The following is a 14,077-nucleotide window of genomic DNA, read 5'->3' on the forward strand; positions in this document are numbered from 1 at the left end:
TACGAGGTAAGTGTAACTTTAGTTCGTTGTAGGCAATGCTCTCTTTCGTCGCTGGATCAGCTACTCGTGGCTTACGAGGCAAGTGTAACTTTAGTTTGTTGTAGGCAATGCTCTCTTTCGTCGCTGGATCAGCTATTCGTGGCTTACAGGCCTTACGAGGTAAGTGTAACTTTAGTTCGTTGTAGCCAATGCTCTCTTTCCTCGCTGGATCAGCTATTCGTGGCTTACAGGGCTTACATAGTAAGTATAGGTTTTAGCTCTGACTCTACAGAACTTCAAGGTGAGTGTACACAGGGAAACCCATACGTCACCTCTTAACTCCGTTTTTGGGGGGGGCAGGGGATTCTACCAGCTCCGCGTTACTGCTCGTTGGGCCGACTACGGCCGATGTAGTCATCGTGGGGGGTTCAAGTAGAGCCGCCACACCGGGCGCACACATGCTGTTGACCTAGATCTGAGAGCGGACGGCCAAGCTCACTCCACCACACAAGGTATGCAACACAGTGGTTAGATGAAAATTACAATGCTCTCCTTCAATGGTATGGTCTACCCCACAGTACCTTAGCCGACATACACTGCCTCCTGGCTGAACACAAGGCCTGGACTTACACGTGGGGAGATGTACAATGATGATTACCGCCACAGCAGCTCACATGAACGTCTAGCTGGGACTTCCTTGACCTAGAGGACGAATATAAACAACGAGAGACACAGCACAGCACTGCAAGACTTCGGTGCACACACGTCAAAGACAGACTCACCCACTGCACTCCACACACTTCAATGACTTTTTAAGGTCCGTACTCTGCACTCGGTCGTGGTTCGCCCCGGCGGAAGTTCAAGGTTGCTGTCACAGCCGGTATTCAGCTGGCGTCCGTAAAACCCACAATGTAATATCCGTTGCCTTGTAACTCTTCGGCTCACCCACCTGTCTCGTCATCCACGGTGGGGCCGCTACTCAAGGGTCAAACACTCCAACACAGGTAATTATGTCCATTCTTCAGATGAAACAACAATGTAAACAAACCGCTGTACTCACTACTTCCTGGTTATTGATCTCCTCTCTTCTTCGTCTCTGGTTCTCCCCAGACAACTCACCCAACGCCCAGCAGTGCTGCTTATATTTCTGTCCCGCGATTGTCTTTTCCACTTGGCCTTTAACATAGCACACACACCATAGGTAAGTACATATCTCTGTCGACTTCACCCGTCTCAAACCTGTTCTGATTGTTGGTCTCCGATCGCTTCATTCACTCCATAAATCCTCCAAATGGCTCTGCCTGTTCGCCTTGCCTCTGTATCCAAACACCGATCCATCCGTCGTATTCCTTTCCAAACAATCACACTTCCTGTAACTTACACGCCTCTTTTATACTCTTTCCAGCGTGTGAACTGCCCCATCAGCGATCGCCACGTCATCGCACACACCTGTTACGGATTTTGCTTCATTTGGCATTTTTTTTTACCCGACGACCCAAATGTAAATGGCACTGAAATGTTTGCATTCGGCAGACCCACATGCAACCAATTTGGCGAGCTGCTCCATTTGTTTTTGTCGGAAGCACTCTTGGCAAACAGATGAGAGGTTTGAAAAGGAGATTGACACACACACACGCGAGAGAGTCCGGTCCGTTCGGCAAAAACACATTGATTTTAAATGACCAGAGACCCGATGCTGCTATTATTGTACCCAACCCGTCTCCAAGGCACATGTGAAACTTTTAGACCCGAACCCAATCGGGTCGGACCTTGGGTTTTCAGATCTAAGTGGACCCGTGAAAACCTCTAGTTTTGACACAGTTTTGTTTCATCAAAGTCTGATCCAAATTTTTGTGAACAACCTTGTGAAAACTAGGGATGCTTTAATGCCTTTTAAACGTTCCATCAGCATCAACCTTGAACACCTATTTACTGCCTACTGCTTTTTGATCATTTGGTAGCTCTACCAATATCCACACATTGTCTTCAGTGATTTTCTTTCTTTCTTCAAGGCTTCCTTCCATTGTGCTTTTTCTGGACTGGTTAATGCTTCTTTCATAGTTTTCAGCTGTCTGGTTATTAGTGAGTGTTAACTATTCTCCATAAAAGTCTGGTGGTTTTCTCATTCTTGCTGATCTTTTAATGATCTCTTGATCAATAATCTCCTCATTGTGAGGTTCTTGACAGTCAAATTCCCCATTCTATATCACCTCATCTTCCACAAGTTCCTTCTCAACTACATATTCTGACTCATTGAATATAATATCTCGACTGTAGAATACTTTGGCGAGTTTTGGATCATAAAGGCAATGTTCTTTTGTTACTGTTCCATACCCTAAAAGGATAAATTTCCTGGCTTTGAAATCCAGTTTCTTTCTTCCATCCTTGGGGACATGTGCATATGCTGTACATCCAAATACACATAAATGATCAGCTTCAGGTTTCTTACTTGTCCAGGCCTCAAAAGGAGTCATTTTTTTCAACCAATTTTGTTGGGCTTCGATTCCTCAAGTACACAGCTGTTGACAGTGCTTCTGCCCAAACTTTTGAGGTAGCTTTGTATCAGCTAACATTGATCTTACTGGCTCCATCAACATTTCGTTCATTCTTTTAGCTACTCCATTTTGTTCAGGAGTTTTTGGTACTGTGAGTTCATGTTAAACTCCTTCTTTCCTCAGGTACTTCTAAAACTCCAATGAAATATATTCACCTCCATTATCTGTGCGTAAAACTTTAAGTTGTCTTCCAGTAGATTTTTCTGCAATGGCTTTCCATTCCAGAAACTTCTGAAAAACTTCACATTTCCACTTCAGAACATACAACCATACATAATGAGTATTCTCATCAATGAATGTCAGGAAGTATTCTACTCTGCTCAAGGATTTTTCATTAATTTTCCCATATACAGTTGTGTTAAAAAGTAGTGTACTAATAAAAGTGAATAAAGTGTTAGAAATAGAGTTTATTTTCTTATTTTTAAATGTATTGAAAACATTACACATTGAATGTGTAATCAAAGCTTTAACCAAATTGATCAAGTCTGTCTTGTTCTTTTAAGGGAACAAAGAAAATTAACATTAAGCTGTTAAAAAGTTGCAGTGTCAGCATTTTTTCTGTAGACACTTAAAGAAATTTCTTAAGATTTAACTTCACTTAAACTATTAAATTGCTAATATTTAGTTGCATAACCATTGTTCCTGATAACTGCTGCACATCTGTGTCAAATTAAGCCAACCGACTTCTGGCACCTATAAACAGATATTTCAGTATCCACAGTTTCTGTCAATGTTTAGGTTTTGCTTCAGAAACTGCATTTTTAATGTCACGCCACAAGTTTTCAATGGGGTAGAGATCAGGGGATTGAGCTGGCCACTCCCTAACCTCTGTGACAACCGGGTGGCAAATGCTTTAGAGTATCTTCTCTAATCACCTTTCCATTAATACAACCTGTTCTGGTGTTGGGAATAAAGCATGTTTTAGAGCAGGGGTCTTCAACGTTTTTTGTCACGAGTTTGAGTAACGCAGGTTTATTTTCTGCATAGCTTCATATCAGACTCAGGAGAAAACATGCATTGAGTCCGCGTGCATCTCTTTGGGGCAACTTTTTGAGAGGCGGATTTCAACCTGACTATGAATCTTGCACAAAGCACCATCACGGTGGGGGTTTCATACATTTTTAAATGCGAGTGATAGTTTTGTCACAGTTTAAAATGCAGATGCGGTGTGGCGTCATTTGCCTGTTGAGTTAGCGCTTTAAATCTGAACCGCGTGAAACAGCCGTCCAAGTTCAGAAATATAACTTAGATTAGACAATGTCGCACTGATTCGAAAATAACTTTCTGAAAGAAGGATACAGATAAGATTTACCTGTTTTATGATGCCTTTTCTGTCGGTACTGCTGCTTCCTGAGTGTACATTTATAATCTTCAGATATTTTATTTTGGTTCACTTGCTAAACTGAACGCGCGCTTCACGGCCACGCACGTGCACAATTTAAAGGGGACATGTAACGGTTTTTTGTACATATATTTTACGTTTTTAGCAAAAAATAGCTTGTGGTCAAACATCATTTGGCGGACCCCCGGTTAGAGACCTGTTCCTGAAGACCTTTGTTCAAAATAAGTTGAATTTTTTTATATTTCAGGGCTATACAGTGCGAGTATTTCACTTAGCAATGAAGCAAAGCATACCATTGATTTAGCATAGAAAGCATGCAAGAGGACGGGGTCGCAATTACAGTTACGAGTTGATGCGCGTGCATCTGTTTCATCTCATACAGCATGAGATGCAGAGCACGGGTTACGCCATTATTTACAGGCAGAGTGCTGGAAGCCACAAGCGATTGAAGGTCATGTGACTAAAAACAACCAACCTTTCCATGACAACATCGAAAGCTCGGCCTAACAGCTGATCATACTGTAGCTGGACAAAGTGGGTTTTTATTTCACATCTCTATGGGGCGGTTTCCCGGACATGGATTAGACTAGTCCTAGACTAAAATAAATGTAAGAACTGTCCAAACTAAAAACATCTATTTTTAACATATCTTAAAATGCATCAGTGCCCTGTGTTTTGCCAAAAAATGGACACAAGTAATGTTTTTAGTATGGCATGTTTGTTAAAACTAGTTTATTTCCTAATTAAACTAAACTCTAGTCCTAGTTTAAGATAATTCCTGTCCGGGAAACCACCCCTATATATATTTGTATTAGTAAAGTGCTAGAAATCAATATTTTTGCTGACAGTTCCTCGTCATTGTGGAGAGTGCAGTTCATGGTTCCATAGCACCCTCACCTGTTTTTACTATTTGTTAAATAGGGACTGCTAATATGCGTGTGTGGCGTGCTGTCCCGGGGCGAAGGTTTCCGAGCTCGGGAAATACCCCCCCAAGTTCGGAACGTTCGTCCCTTGACCGGGGAAGGAGCCCCGGGCTTGGGGCGTGCCCTGACCCGGGTTATCCCTGGTGCTGAGCTAAATGTACGTAGTGAGGTGAAGGGGTGGAGGTGGGTTTGCGATAATTCCGGAGAATGAGGGTAAGGAGTCTTGATTATTTATAGGGCTGGTACTAAGTTGTTGTGTTGATTAGTGATTGATAACCAGCCGTGTTCATTGCTTAATGATCGAGAGCCAGCCGTGTTCATTGACTGATCGACTTCTCCCAAACCTTGTTTATAAAACATATTTTTTTACGTTCAATAAATGTTACTTTTTTAAAATTGAGACTTGTAACATTTGGCATCATCATTTCATTTTTATGATGTAAATTCAGTGAGCAAAAGCAGTATCGGCTCCAAATATTGGCTCAAGAAATTCGGCAGCCTGTCATCGGCTTAGGCTGATAAAACAAAAATCGGCATCGGCACTGAAAAATCCATATAGATCGATCCCTACTCTGGAGCACCGCTGGTGGTCTGCTGACTAATCTGGGGTTGCACTGCTATTTTTTTAAACACATCTGTGCATCACTGTGCACTACTCCAAGTGGTTCCACAACTCTCTTGTGATCACTTTTTGTAAATTTGCTGTGATGATGCTTTCCTTTTGTACATGATTCACAGAAGTCTATGTCTTTTGAGATATCAAAGTCAAAGCAATCAACTAGATTCTCAATACATTCATGTTTCTGTTCACTTTTCCTACAGTTCACATAATAAAGACTTTTAGCCTTCTTTGTTGCCGTACAATAAGCTTTTGACATGTATCTGTGATATAACGTCTGTCCTCTATGAATTTCACCCTTTTTCCAGATTGTGTTGACCTTGACACACTCAGTAAATTATATGACAACTGTGGTATATACAGCACATTATTCATCTTACCCTCAGGCAGTGTCATTTTCAAATGAACAACTCCACATCCAGTTGCTTTAACTGAGTAACCATCTCCCAGCATAACATCTTGTAAGGATTTCATGCTTTTAAACTCAACAAAATTACCTTTGTCATTACGCATGTGACAGGTTGCTCATGAATCTACAACCTACCCCAAAAGGGCTCATGTAACACCGCTCTTCATCATTCTACACTGGCTACCTATTATAGCGAGTGTCAGGTATAAGTCACTTCTGCTCACTTACAAAACTTTCACTGGCACTGCACCAGCAAACCTTTACACTTTCCTGCATTCCTACACCCCATCCAGAACCTCACGTTCAGCAAAGGAGCGGTGCCTTGTCTTATCTTCACAAAAGGCCACTTAATCGCGCTCCCGCTCATTTTCCTGCACTTTTCCCTGCTGGTGGAAGTATCTTCCTATAGGAGTCCGATCAGCCACATCTCTCGCTACATTTAAAAAACAACTAAAAACTGAACAACTAAAAAAACTTTTCCAAATATTCTTGACAAATTGATACTGACTGTAGACACACCTATTCTATCATAATTAACTTACTCGCCTTCTCTCTAAACAAGTATTGTTTCAGAATTGTAAAAAAAACCTTGGTAACTTGGTATAAGCACTTTTTGTATTATTGCCTCCCTATGGCAAATCACTTGATTGTTTCCTTATCTTTGTAAGTCGCTTTGAATGAAAGTGTCTTCTAAATGCCTAAATGTAAATATGTAAATCAACAAGACTTACACGTTAAGTTATGGTACAATTTATACGATTACTGACCTGTTTGCGAAGTCCACATTGTAGCTGACCAACCACCTCATTTACTCCATCCTTCAGGCCAAACACTACCCATTCTTTTGAGCTGGTGTTTTGCATCTGCAGGTGCAGTGACTTGACTTTGGAGCACAGCTGGTCCACCTCACCATCACTGAGACAATCAATGTCTTCAGAGCAGAAAGACTGGGAAGAACACTGTTTCTCATATGCATGCTGAAGCTCTCTGCAGGCATTTGACACGTCAACAGTGCTGTGTCCAATGACTAGAAACTCAGCCTTGTCCTGTCTGACCGGCAAAGACAAAAGCAAATTACGGTTGATCTGTATAGGTAAAGACTGTGATCGGCTCGGTCTATTGGTTGGGCTGCGCCCTCTGGTGGTTGTTAGGGTGGGTACAAGAGGTCCAGGAACTGAAAAAGGTATGCATTGTTGACAATGAGTGTGAATTATTTGACTTGTGAAAATATTGTACACACATCATTGTTAAAAAAGTAAGAATCAGAAAGGCACGTCTAGTATAAATTCAGTTGAATAAAATTATTCAGACAGATACATCTTATATAAATTATAGCCTGTCATAACATTAAACAGATTTATCTTCACCTGAAAACTGCGTATGAATGCCAAAGATGTTTTGTGCCGTTGCTTTGAATGCCAGGAAAATGTTGATTTTTAGCAGAATGATGCGAATATTTTTGAGATATTGAAGATTTGCTCCTTGAACACCATCCTTTACTCCCTGTAGAATGGACTTGGCCACCTCTGTTGGGTCCATAGCTCCTTTTCCAGTGCACAAGCCAAAAATTTAAGTCAAGCACAATTATGTTGTCAACATGTCTATTCATATGTATTTCTAATTAGATAAAGTAAGATATTAGGCTATACAAAACCTAAATATTTACTTGGTGAACTTTTTATTGGAGCTGTAAAATCTTTGTATGATTAATAATGTGTCAAGTCATGGCATTTAATGAGATGTCAAAGTGAGATACAGTCTCCAACAATAAAAAACATGTATGCCTGTGTCATGATTTACGAGAAACGGGACCCAAGTGTAAGTAAATGTTGAACTCAAAAAACTTTTATTTAACACAAAGTTAAACAAAAGCACAACATGAGGGACAATTACATAACAAACAGATGACAATAAATGATGAGACTATGACGAGATTACTTGATTTAACAATGACAGAATTGTCAAACAAACCAACAGATCTAACAAACCAAAACAATTCAGCACAGGACAGACCACACTGGGGCCGTAAATAGGAAAACTAAACAACATAACGTGGGAAGGTTAGGTGAGGAGAGTTAACTAATAATAAATAATTAACAAAGAAACAAGGCGGCAGAAGCGCAAGACAAGGAGACAGCCCAAACAAAAGGCCATGTGCTTCCACACAAAACATGGGTACCACCACGATCCTGCCACATGAACTATGATTTACTGTGACAGGCTGACAGAATCATAACATGTCTGTGCATATATACCTAAGATCATTAAAAACAAAATAATTTTTCTTAACCACATTTTAAAAAACCTGATCTGCTATCTTTTACTGTGAAAATTGCAACGTTTTGTCTTTTTAATGTGCAGGGGAATTTTTAAACAAAATTTCTATTTATGAGTATTTATCGTTGTAATATTAAGTGTTAAGTAATTTACTTAAACAAAATAAAGAGAGATTAAATATATTTTTATAAAATGTGTCCGAAAGGACCTACTGTGTGTTCACACCAGCCGCTTGACCATTTTGAGGTTACGCGCTTCATTCACGCGTAAAAGCAGCAAGTGAAGTTCAAGTGATTAAAGACATTCACTTGGAAATTTGCATCATGGGAGGGGCTTTTGCGATGGGTGCTCACTCCCTGTAATCACGTGACTATTAGAGCAAGCTCCTGATTGGTTAACGCAGCACGAATATCCATCAAAATTCGAAAAGGCATCCTGCAGCGCCGCAGGATGCCTTTTCTTGTCTTTACATTGACTTAACATGTAAATAACTCCTCTTTCTCAATACAATTGCGCCTCTTCCGTGTCTGGTGTGAATACCACATTACTTTATACCATTATTTGGGCATTTGACAACAACTGTATAAGAGATTCATAAAGGCATAACTTACTGCTATGCAAAAAGAGTGAGCTAATGAGTTCCCTGCTGGTTTAACTGGTGAAGCAGGCTGGTTTGGGCTACTTTTTAAGATGGCCAAGCTTGTCCTGGCTAGTAAGGCAGGAAGACCAACCATCTAGGACAACCGTCTAGGACAACTCGAAGGTATTGTAAACCGGAAGTGCACGTTAAATAGCACAAGCTTCGTCTGATGGCGTCTACTTCAAAATGTAAAATATACGTTAGCAGCCAATGTTAATCGTTAATGATTTGGGACAAATATGATGTTATTTAATGTTAAACTATGTGAGTGGCGCTGTGTGGCGCGACAGGGATTTGAGCAACTTCCTGAGTCACAGCTGAGCGGCGCGGACAGGCGCCACCTGGCGGCGCCGGTGTGCGTATACTCATAGAAAACAATGTTCGATTTTTTTAGAACGCCGCGGCGCTGGGCGCTGAGCTGCGCAGCCGGTGTGCGATCCCCTTAACTCACCAGCTAAGACCAGCTAAAACTCTATCTTCACCAGGCTGAAAGACCAGCTTTGCCAGGGAGGACCATCTTAAACCAGCTAAGACCAGCCAACTGACCTAGCCAAGCTGTACACAATCTGATGCAAAAATACCTTGTGCACATGCACAAAAGATTGTGCTTAATTTAATGTATGTCTTATGTTTACCTCTTATTTACCTATAACATGATTCTCATCATAGAAACCATGGCGACCTATATAATTAAGCACAGTCTAATGACAGACAGGTGCGAAGCATACGTTTTTTTTTTTAATGTGAGGTCTGGTAGCATGCAGGGAGTTAAGTTTCATTGTTTGGGGTATGTTATGCCTGTTTGAAGATATGGTTTATGAACTGTTGTTCTTGGATAATGTTAATATTGAGGAAAAAAGAGCTATCTTTAATCCTATTCCCGACTGCATGGACCATTTTATCACGCATTAAATACCCTTAATAAATTCTCCAACGATACGGCTTAATGGAAGCCGTAACAGTTACTCATGCACACTTTAAAAAAACCTACAATGGGACAATTTGTATTCTTGTGGACCTCACAGGAATGCAGGGTTCACAAATCATCAGACAAAATATATTACCGATAATAAAAGCAAATTGCCAGATAAAAACAAAATGCATTTAACTGCCCATATCAGGTTGACTTAGTTGATGAAACTTAAAAACTTACCAGTGCATATAGCTGGTATGGCCACTGACTGGTAGTGGCCATGTTCACATTGAATCACTATTTCTTTTGCCAAGGTCTTGATTACATTGGCATCCCTCTCTCCACATACATGCATGATCTGCTTACATGGGAAGCCTCCTGGTTGGGTCTTAAAGATTTGTCCACGCTGTACCTGAGCTGCAGAACACATAAGAGATAGTGCTAATACAGTGGTTCTCAAACTGGGGGCAGCAAGATGGTGCCAGGGGGCGCTTTATATAAAATATATAAATTTATCAGAAACTCTGTGTAATCAAACTTATGAAAAATAAGGTGACCAACCAACAACACACTGTATAGTTTAGTACAGGGGTTCTCAAAGTCCCGACTCCGGTCCGGCTCCGAAGGGAATTTGATCCGGATGCGCATACACTTTATATTCATTTCTATGTGATTGATTAAATGTGTGCATTTGCTACTTTAAAAATCCATATTTAACTTGTAAACCATTTGTTTAGTTTTTTCTTTCTTTTTAGATTTAAGAGAATATTTAAGATTTATTCCTGGTCCGAAAATAAAACTGTCACGATCTCGATCTGATCGACTGCTTTGCTTTGGGATTTGTCATGTGTCTGTGTGTTTTGACAGCTTTCACGTGCACGTCTGTCACTCGGGTGGTCCTCCTCCCGCTTCATTCCTTTCACCTGCGTCCAACACCTGATGATAATTTTCTCTCCCTCGGTTGGCTATTTAATTCTCATCCTCCCTCTGTTTCTCTGCAAGTTCGTTATGTTATGTGCTTCGCCGTCCCAGTCTTGTCCAGTTTTTGTTCCTTTATCTAGTTCTAGTTTTCGTAGTTTATTTTGTCATCTGTGCGCTCTGCTGTGTCGTTCTGTGCTGATTGGTGTGCTCTGTGTGTTTTCTCTGCCCTCAGGATTACTTCACCGCGGACTCACTCTGCTTCGGACATTCTCTCCGCCTGTTCAGAACTGTCGCTGTCCAGCGGTGTATGCTGACCATCCGCGGCGTGTTACTGATACTCTATAGCCTGCTTTGCTGTCATCATCGCACCCTGTCTCCGTATAGCGGAATCATCACCCTGTCATCGTACAGCGGAAACATCACCCTGTCATCGTACAGTGGAATCATCACCCTGTCTACGTACAGTGGACATCTCGTCTAGACTCTAGCAGTGGGTTTTGCCCAGCAGAATTCTCGCCCTGTCACCAAGCAGCGGAACACACATTCTGCTATTTAGCAGTGGAACTCTCACCCTGTCACCAAGCAGTGGATCTCTTCCTGTCTTCTATCAGCATTCTCCTCTCTCTCTCCTTATTGTGCAAATAAAAGTCATATCTGCATTTGAATCTGTGTTTGTGTTTCTTACCCTGACAAAAACAAGTTATTAAAAAATTTTACTGTGTGACCCTGTAGCCATCACACTCATAAATTATTCACATCTATTTCATGTACTACGGCTTTTGATCAGTAAGTCCTTCCGTGTGTCTCAATTCGCTCCCCAGCTCCCGAGGTCGTGAATCAGTATATCGTGTACACAGGTTCGGGCACTGGTAAGGACCCTAGCTCACTTCACATTGGGACAATGTTGACTTATTTTCCTGTCACGTGGCTGCTTAAGCGCGTTGTGATTATTCACAGCTGTACTCATCAACAACCGGCAAAACCAAAATTTCTCTGACTTAATTTTAAAAACAGTACATTGTGAAAATGCTGTCATTACTCTCTTACATATCTGTGCATAAAATTGGAGGCTATAATTAAATTTTAAATGTAATAAATATATTTACAATTTTAAATAAATATTATTATTTTAAATATTGAGTAGATTGTGGTCCCTTACTGTGTAGCAATGTGTGTTTATATTTACAACTAAAACAAACGTTTGTCTTTATAAAAGTTCTGTAACATTTCATAAAGTTTATTGAGTTGGATCACGTGATGTTCGGTTGGCGAGCTTCAGAGAAGGTCACGTGATTTCCGGTTAGGGAACATAGAGACCATCGATGCTCACTGGTTTTTGCATTGCATTGTGGGAATTTTTAGGGAACGAACGGATTTTGCGATTGAGACAGCCCTTAAAATGGCCGACTCCCTGATCAGTGCCCTGACTACTGAACAAGGGAGCTGATTGAGACACACGGTTATCAATCTGAAATCGCATTTGAAAAAGCAACAATCATCAAACATAATCATTATACATATTTTTTTATTATCATGAAAATACCTGAAAAGGTTTGAAGCACAGCAATATAAATATATCCTTAAGACATTTCCTAGAGCTGCGTGTCATAGCTTCGTGTGTATGGTTCTTAGTCTGCAGCGCATTAAAAAAAGAAAGAAAAAAGTCTGCAGCGCATATTAAGTTTCTGCACGAGAGCGGCTTTTGAATGTAGCGGCATTTCATCGTAATTCATTGAGAAACATAGCAAGCATCATCGGCCAATTTATAGGTGCACCACTAATTTAGAGGAGTGTCTCTGTCTACCAACCACACTTTTTTTGCCACGGTTTATGCATCTAATGCAGGGTTCTTCAACGTTTTTTGGGTCGGGGACCCCTTAGATGAGAGAGGCATGGAGCAGGGACCCCCTGATACTAAATGTGTAAAACAGAGATATTTAAGTAAGCAGTAAGGTACGAGAGGCTGCCTTTTCGTATTAGGCACAACGCAAAGTGAAGTAAAGTACAACTGATGACCAATCAGAATCAAGGACTGGAACTGTTTTATAAATAGAAACAAACCATATTGTCACACAGCCATACTATATTAACATGCATAATTTTTTTTTGTTAAAGTAGATTTATTTTTTATATTAATATAATAATAATAATAATAATATATTATTTTAAGGTATTTGCAGTGTAATAGATTTTCATTTTACTGTGAATTGGACAAGGGCTTTCAGTTTATAAAGATGACTGATCATGGTGAATGGCACAAAGACTCTCTATTCTGGTTGGGATGGAGGTTGTGCTACTTTATAATTCAGAGGTCTGTTGGTCTGTCATGAGTTTGAGTAACGCAGGTTTATTTACTGCATAGCTTAATATCAGACTCAGGAGAACAACATGCAACGAGTCCGCGCGCATCTCTTTGGGGCAACTTTTTAAGAGGCGGACTTGCACAAAGAACCATGACGGCGCGCGTTTCATTCGTTTTTAAATGCGAGCGATAGTTTTGTCACAGTTTAAAATGCCGACGCTGTGTGGTGTCATTTGCCTGTTGAATTAGCGCTTTAAATCTGAACCGCGTGAAACAGCCGTCCAAGTTCAGAAATATAGATGAAACAACATGTCGCACTGATTCTAAAAATGACATTCTGAAAGAAAAAAAAAAAATAGCTTGTCGTTAAACATCATTTGGCGGACCCCCTGCAGTTCCGTCACGGACCCCCGGTTGAAGACCCATGATCTAATGGAAGACAAACTGACATTTTTCTAAATAGGTTGCTCTGTATTTTGTACCTGGTTACTTTTGGCATATTGCATGTGTTTCATGGTTTTTTTTTTACTTTAGATGCAAAATACACTGCGTGAAACAGCCGTCCAAGTTCAGAAATATAGATGAAACAACATGTCGCACTGATTCTAAAAATGACATTCTGAAAGAAAGACACACATAAGATTTACCTGTTTTATGATGACTTTTCTGTCGCTATTGCTGCTTCCTGAGTGGACATTTATAATCTTTAGATATTTTATTTTGGTCCGCTGTCTAAACTGAACGCGCGCCTTCAAACCTATGCGGCCACGCACGTGCACAACTTAAAGGGGACATGTAACATTTTGTACATATATATTTTGTTTTAAGCAAAAAATAGCTTGTCGTTAAACATCATTTGGCGGACCCCTTGCAGTTCCGTCACGGACCCCCGGTTGAAGACCCATGATCTAATGGAAGACAAACTGACATTTTTCTAATTAGGTTGCTCTGTATTTTGCACCTGGTTACTTTTGGCATATTGCATGTGTTTCATGTTTTTTTTTTTACTTTAGATGCAAAATACACTTGTTATAAATGTACTTTAATAGAGAATACTTTTTTCCAAACTACTTGTGTTAATTTGTTATATAAACAAATGATTTACATAAAGTTATTACCATGCTTGACAAAGTTTTACTGGACCTATGATGAGAATTCAGATTTGGACCTTTGAATGTAAACTTTGAGAACCCCTGG

General features: G+C 40.3%; 1 protein-coding gene across 1 annotated transcript in view; it reads right to left on the reverse strand.

Moving 5' to 3' along the window:
- LOC129436283 (protein mono-ADP-ribosyltransferase PARP14) overlaps nucleotides 1-14,077 on the reverse strand; it is a 40,051-nt gene that overhangs the window by 19,671 nt on the left and 6,303 nt on the right. Inside the window, exons 9-11 of the mRNA XM_073859663.1 lie at nucleotides 9,897-10,074; nucleotides 7,195-7,376; nucleotides 6,595-7,001 (exon numbers count right to left, since the gene is read on the reverse strand). Coding sequence (XP_073715764.1) covers nucleotides 6,595-7,001; nucleotides 7,195-7,376; nucleotides 9,897-10,074 — 767 coding nt within the window. The remainder of the gene's footprint in view (nucleotides 1-6,594; nucleotides 7,002-7,194; nucleotides 7,377-9,896; nucleotides 10,075-14,077) is intronic.

The sequence above is a fragment of the Misgurnus anguillicaudatus genome, chromosome 21, assembly GCF_027580225.2.
Source record: "Misgurnus anguillicaudatus chromosome 21, ASM2758022v2, whole genome shotgun sequence".
In the NCBI taxonomy this organism is placed as follows: Eukaryota; Metazoa; Chordata; class Actinopteri; order Cypriniformes; family Cobitidae; genus Misgurnus; species Misgurnus anguillicaudatus.